At 37.3% G+C, this 7,320-nt stretch overlaps 1 protein-coding gene across 22 annotated transcripts in view; it reads left to right on the top strand.

Moving 5' to 3' along the window:
* Positions 1-7,320, top strand: part of LOC105347313 (enolase-phosphatase E1) — a 45,018-nt gene that overhangs the window by 29,851 nt on the left and 7,847 nt on the right. For 15 of the 22 annotated variants that reach the window (XM_066085479.1, XM_066085485.1, XM_066085490.1 and 12 more), the window contains 4 exons: positions 843-882; positions 1,317-1,362; positions 2,440-4,158; positions 4,596-4,631. In XM_066085479.1, coding sequence (XP_065941551.1) covers positions 843-882; positions 1,317-1,362; positions 2,440-4,158; positions 4,596-4,631 — 1,841 coding nt within the window. The remainder of the gene's footprint in view (positions 1-842; positions 883-1,316; positions 1,363-2,439; positions 4,159-4,595; positions 4,632-7,320) is intronic. The other 7 variants (XM_066085498.1, XM_066085487.1, XM_066085483.1 and 4 more) reach the window with 1 other exon arrangement.

Genomic DNA, 7,320 nt, shown 5'->3' with positions numbered 1-7,320 from the left:
ATAAAACCACAATATAACTGTTGTATTGTGTACAGAGCTAACAATTTCTTTTTATACATTTCTGAATCAATCTGGTTGAAATCGGATCTTTGATGCTCCCATTTATATGATATATCGCTACAACATATCATATAAATGGCAGCATCGAGGATATGATTTTAATCAGATTGATTTCTGAATATTCTTGATGCAGACTGTTATATACGGTACTTTAACTTGCATTTAATATGAGATTATTGTAAATGTATTGTATTTAGCATCTTTGCTAGCCAAGAATTTTCGGTCCACTCTGCTTACCATAAACCCTAGGGTTTATGGGTATCTGAATACAGTCACATGTTTAACGCCGGTATGCAGCGCTGTAAACTATACAGCAACATGTTATTTTGTTACGATTGAAAAGAGTAGCTGGGTTTGGGAACATTTTACTCTAAACGATAGTAAAGACATTGCCATTTGCAAACTATGTGCGAAGATGTATATATTTAGTGTTACATTAATATTGTAGACCATATGATATATGTCATTGTATGTATATATATAATATATATTTTCTCACAATAGATATTACACTCTGGCTCTTATTTTGGACCATAATGGTCAGACCATAAATTTCTGTTTTTTGTTATTCCACTTTTAATCTCAGCTCAAATTCTTGATCTATGTAACTTTTTCTCAAGGTTCATTAGGTTTGAGTTACAAATATGATAACTATCTCAGTTTCTCTGTAGAACTCTAGAACATCAGTTTGTGCGTAAGATATATAAAAGCTTGACAATTTTGTCAAGTTGTTAAAAAGTTATGCACCAGCAATACTGATGTGGTTTATTTTTGTTTTGCAGAGGACAGTGGGACTGGTCAAACCACAGAAACAACAAAGACGTGAGTATAATTTTGAAAATTGTGATCACTAGTTACTGCTTGAATACTTATACTAATGGGGATATTGTTTATCATTACAAAATGTAGATATATCAATTTTTATTGAAAAAATTCGCAATACCTTGGAATTCGCCCAGTCTTAAATTTGCCAAGGGCAAAAGGGGGAAAATAAAACGGGGGGCGAATATTACCTTGTATACAGTAGCATTATGTCAAAAATGCAGTCATGTAATGCAACCAAATGTCTAATAGTTTTGGTATTACTGGTGAATGCATGATTAAATGTTAACATGATTTGTATATTAGATAAGCTGATTTATCGGTTTCTTTCAGGGTAACTTGCTCGATATAATAGTGTGTAATAATTGATACAAGAGAGATAACTCTTGCATGCTTATTTGTATTACCTAATTTGTTTCTTCTGCTCTTTACAGGACAACAGTTGTGGAGAATGGAGATGTCAGCCATGAGTCACAGGAGGTGAGTCTCTTTTGTTTTTAACAAACTTGTGACACACTATTAGAACCATTTTAACAAGAGCTTGGACTTTGGGTAGTTGTGTCAAACAGCAATGTGACGTAGGCCTGTCTATTTCATTGCTGGCCACTCAGTCATAGCTCTGTGAAATCAACAAGATTTGTCTGGCTTTTGAGCTAAGTCTACGCAATCGGTGTATATTTCGCTTGAAACCGTGTCATTTTTAACTTGTTTTGGCGCAAGAAATAGATAGTTACGTCCAACCAAAAGTCCAAGGTCTTGTTAAAATGGGTCTAGTGTTTCTCCTAGAAAAGAATACACAGATCATATTGTAGAAAAGAATACACATTTGGTAACTTGCTTAATAGCTATTAGCCCTTTGATTAATTTGCAAAGAAATATTTATGTTATGAATGCTTGCATTGTTTAGAACTAAATAAGAAATTTCTGTAGCTGTCAAAATTACCTGCCCTGCTCCCTCAGAAAAATGAAGTAAAGAAAAATTCTGTCTAAATTGTTTTTGGAAGGTCTAAAGTTAACTTGAATGTGTGGTCAGAAAGGATTTCAATTTCATTATCCATTTATCATTACATACTAGTACTGTAAACACACTACATTTAGCATGTACGATATTTGGTGGAATATGATTTTTCAACAAGTTAGTGTGGATTTGATTTAGTGCATTTCTGGATGTACCTATTCATCTGTCTACTGTAGAAGCACATATTTTCGTTCGGTCAAAATTTCTTTGTTTTTAAACCAAATAAAATTTTGTTGGCATATAACTTCATCATATTGTAATCTTTTTGTAATCATTAATACTTGGGTTAAAAATTCTTCATGGATTTAATTTTGTTGATTTATTTATATATACTGCCAACGAAAATAACAAAATTAAATCCTCAATGAATATTTCTGCTTCTACAGCATATATATTTTACATTTGGCGATGTACTTGATTTAGTGGATCTCGTTTTCCGCCAAAAACGCTAAATAGAATACACAGCCAAATGTAATACGTTTACATTATGAGATTAGTGTCTTTTTATGTTTTATTCTTATTTTTTATTTCCTTCTCAGTCTTCTGCTAGGAAGCCCACAGTCCAAGAGGAGATAATGTCAGTGGAAGGAGGAGTGTACGAGAATGAGCCAGTCCGTGAACCAGGGGTCGTCAGAGAGAGCGACCCCAAAAATATAGGGGAGGAGCTACCAGAGGTGGGCATGGCCAAGAACATTCTGCAGAGATACGCCAAGATTCAGGAAGAGTCTGCTAAACCAGTGGTGGGGAAAAGGCAGGCATCCCCACCCAAAGGCACTGGACCTTCAGAGTATGTCAGCGAACCCCGAACTGTTATAGAGAAACCCGAGCAGAAGATTGAGGGAGGCATTTTCGAAAATCAACCAATTAGTGAAGAAGGAGTGGTTAAGTCATACGATACTTTGGAGGATGTCAAACCAGAGCAAGGTTATGCCAAAAATGTATTGGCCAAGTTTAAGGAAATTGAATCGCAAGTCCAGAATCGTCCGCCACCTTCACCAAAGAGAGAACTGACACCAGATCGATTCACCAAAGGAGAATATGTAAGTGAGCCCAGATCAACATTTGAGAAATATGAGGGGAAAACAGAATCTGGCATTTTCGAAAGTCAGCCTAGAGAAGACAAAGAGGTTGTCAAGTCGTATGAGCATGAACAGGAAGTACTCCCAGAGCAAGGGATGGCCAAAAATTTGGTTTCAAAATTCAAAGATTACCAGTCACAAACTAAGTCAACTTCACCTAGAGAAAAGAAGGAGCTGACTCCAGACAGATTGACTAAAGGGGAGTATGTGTCTGAGCCCAGAACCACGTTTGAGCAGTATGAAGGGCAGGTGGAAGCAGGAGTTTATGAAAGTAAACCGCAGGATCGTGGAGACATCGTCAAATCTGGAGAATATTACGAGGAACCTTTACCAGAAGAAGGTTATGCTAAGAATGTTATTTCTAAATTCAAAGATATTCAGAAAGGTGGAGGCTCACCAGCTAAGTCTCCCTCAAATAAACTAAAGGAATTAACTCCACCCAGACAAGACACCTTCTCTGGAGTTTTGGAAAATCAACCACAGGAACGTTCAGATGTTGTCCACTCATACGATGTATATCAGGAAGAAATGCCTGAGACGGGAACCACCCGCAATCTGTTGAACAAGTTTAAAGAAATCCAGCATTCAGGATCCAACTCACCTGCTTCCCCCAGACTTAAGAAGGAGTTCACTCCCCCACCTCAGTCAGGTGTGTATGAAAACACCCCTACCAAAGGTATTGTGTACGAGGAGAGAGTAGCGGAGAGTGGAATTTTGGAAAACAACCCAGAGAGAAGGGAGGGTGTTGCAAGAGAAGAAGAGCCATCTGCTGGAACAGTGGAATTCCCAGAGAGAGGGTATGCAAAGAATATGGTTTCAAAATGGAAACAGCTTGAAACCGAGCACAGCAAATCAGCTTCTCCTTCTCCAAGATACAAGGAATTCACCCCGCCCAGAGAAGAGCCCAGAATCAAGAGTCCCCTCAGTCCCAAGTCCCCAGCAGGAACCAACAGCAGTGTTCATCCCCGAGACTTGCCCGGACAGTACCAAGAACAACAGGCACCAGGAATATATGAGAATGACCCGAGTCACCGTGACGACATCGCCCGGGAGGAAGACACGGATTGGGAGCAGGGCCTGCCCAGGGAGGGAACCAGCAAGTCACTCATCAGCAAGTTCAAAAACGTGCAGGATGAGGCCAAGAAGTCCCAAGAAGTGCCCAAGCCCATCTCCAGGAGGGTGAGTAATGCATGATGAGTTAGCTCCCTTACACCTTACCCCCTCTCTCTAACAGGTCTACATCATCATTAATCAGATACACCAGCTGTACCTGATGTAACACCAGCTCTTCCTGGCAGCACTAGGCCCTTTGTTCAGTTACGGAAATTTATCTTTTTTTATCAGTTTGAGCTGACATGTTTTATAGGGTTTTTTGTCCCTTATAACACAGCTGCTTGGAAGAAGTGGTTGCTCTTGCTGTTCTGTTCTCTGAACAATGACTGCCTGATAGTGCTAGTGCACATTTTTAAGAATTTGATTAAGTAGGATCTAGGCGTGTTCGTGATTATTGTCTCTTACTTTGCATCATGCAGGTATTTTGAGCATTTGAAGTATTTGATGTACCGTACATGTATTTGCTAGTTTTCATGCATGTTTCCATTGGCCTTGTATTTTAGGATTCCACAGATGGACCTCGGAGCCCAAAGAAGAAGGTGGGTTTTTGCTCTAAAGATTTACCTCCCATTTCATGCTCTGTGCTGTGCACATCCTTGCACATAATTATAGCAGCTTTACATTCTGTTGCAGCTATTTAAGCAATCAAATATTTTCTTTAAGGTGATGGCCTCATTGGGACAAATCAAAGGTGCTGGCTTTTGTGAACTAACCTATTAATATCTAATCTAGTCAAGATGTATGCAAAGTGAACTGTTCAGAGTGGCTAGCATTCAATGACAGCTACATGTAAACCAATATATCCTTCAGGGTATCATTTCTTGAATTTATCTCTATTACCGCATTCATCAGATTTTTGAAGAGAGAGTGGGTTGAGCTCATTGTCTGTCGTGTATTTTATCACTGTCCATTTACAAAGTCTGATAACAGGTCACAAATGGTCAGAATCATTAATGTGGTCGTACATTATAGCAACAAATAAAAAAGACATGAAATGGTTATAAATAAGAAATAATGCAGGAAACAGTCCAGTGGTTAAATAAAGTCCACAATGGTCATAATCATTACCTTGTATTTGGCTTCACTTATAATTATCAACATATTTATCAGTTGGAGCAAATTCTTGCAGCATAAGCAAAATTTCTGTGTATTATAAGTCTCTGCAACAAAACTTAAACCCTTGTATTATAATACACAGCTGTTTATTCAATCAATACACCATCAATTAAACCTGAAAAGTGTGTTCATGGTCAAAGGGGATTTGTGTTTAGAATGAGATATAATCATCTTTGGTGGTGAGATGTACACATCCCTTACATAAGGACTTCCTATATAAAGCTGCATGACCTGTGTGCTCTCTGATGTGTAATGAAATAAATTCACCCTTGAGTGGCCCCTAGGCCGCTTTATATTATCCGGTGTGTTATGAACTCGTCATAGTGGAAAACTTAGAGTGGGGGAGCACAGGAGTGATCGGAGCTCCTGACTCAAATAGTTCTTCTCTTAAAATGACGGAAATGTCCGCTATTCAAAAGAGGGTCAAGGTAATATTGCTTCTTTTTCTTCTTTGCAAGTGATAAAAAAATTCTGATATCTGTTCACTGGGTTATTCCATGTGATTAGGTCGGATATTTATTGATCATGTGGATTTCATATGCTATTGTTTCTATTTGAAAATGTATTAGCTTATAGGTGTGAATTATGTATTGGTTAATACACATCATATAAATTGAACAATAGTTCTTAATCATTCCATTCAGTCAGTGAAGGGTTGACTTTTGACATTATAATCCTGTTTGCTCTATTGGTTTTACACTCAAGTCAAATATTTTTAAATTTAGTCACAAATTTTAAAAGTCTGTGATTCTATATCTCATTGTTTAAATGAAAATTCTTTCAATTTCATTGGTGCATGAACAAACATTGTTATGTGTGACCCATACTTATCCCATGGACAAGGTTATAACTGGTAGATCTTCATGGCTTGAAATTAAAGTTTAGTGTCTGAAATTCACGCAATATTTTAGGTGGTGTGTAATTACAATCTGGTCATTGACTCATTATACATAATTTACTGGATAGCTAGAAGATCTTCTATTGCACATACACTCACCTGCAAGCATGCTTTTAAAATATTTATTTAACAAAGGGTGTAACTTTGTGGAAAATTAAACTGACACACGAAGTTTGTGTTAGATTTCCCAGTCAGTTGCCCCAAGCCAAACTATATCTTAGATATTTTGTGCTAATGAAATACACTCCCCAAAGCAGATCATTTAGTAAAGAAATCTTAGCAAAATAAGATCTAACATTGGAGGGGAGGTATGACCTAGTAATTTAGCATGCGGTTTTTGAGTTCGTGTTATTCTGCAAAAAATCAGCAAGTAATCTGCTCAGATGATGATCGAAATGGAAGAGAAATTAGACTCGGTGTAGATTACAGTGCATTCAGTTCGTCTATGATTCCTCATCAGACATTTCAAAATCAATGAATGCAGGAATATGGGGCATTCTATTGTATCTTTTGCATTAATCACCAGGACAACACTGCACTTCAGTGGCTAAAACCTGAAGTGAATTTGAATTTTATTAAAAAAGAAAGCAAAAAAAAAAAGCAGACAGCTAGTTTTGAGAAATGGAGGGTTAGGCTAGGGTTTTGCATGTTTTGATTGTGTTTGTGGGTATTGATCCAGTATTTCTCATACTGTGCTTAGCAGCTGGGAGGAGAGGGTTCTATAATCAATAGTCCATTACTATCATTTGCTGGGGACCTGTCACAGTGAGGCTGGTGTTGTGTGGGTAGACAGGGTGATCTAGTTCAGCATGTAATGACTCCATGTATAGGCAGGAAATATGACTACAAACAGGAAGAGGAAATGCCTTGCAAAGTACACAGCTATTATAGTATGAGACATATCGTACTGAACTCAGACTGATAGAAAATAAACTTTGTTTTAATTTACCCTCAGTCAGTGAGCATTTGAATGTATCTTAAATAAATAAAAGAATATTGTATGCAGATTTAGAATGTTCAACATTTGTAGTACATGTATTTGGTTATAAAAAGTGTTTTAAGAATTATGCATAGCCATGCTTTCAAAGTTGAAATTTGTTTTTAAAAAAACCCAGTCAGACTCGCACTCATGATTACCAGATATCACAGGCTGGCCCTTAAATTAGCTTATTCATGCTGTTGGAAAACAATATATGGAAGATTAAAATCTCATT

Source organism: Magallana gigas, chromosome 5, assembly GCF_963853765.1.
Source record: "Magallana gigas chromosome 5, xbMagGiga1.1, whole genome shotgun sequence".
NCBI lineage: Eukaryota > Metazoa > Mollusca > Bivalvia > Ostreida > Ostreidae > Magallana > Magallana gigas.
This window is presented reverse-complemented; position numbering and strand designations above follow the sequence as displayed.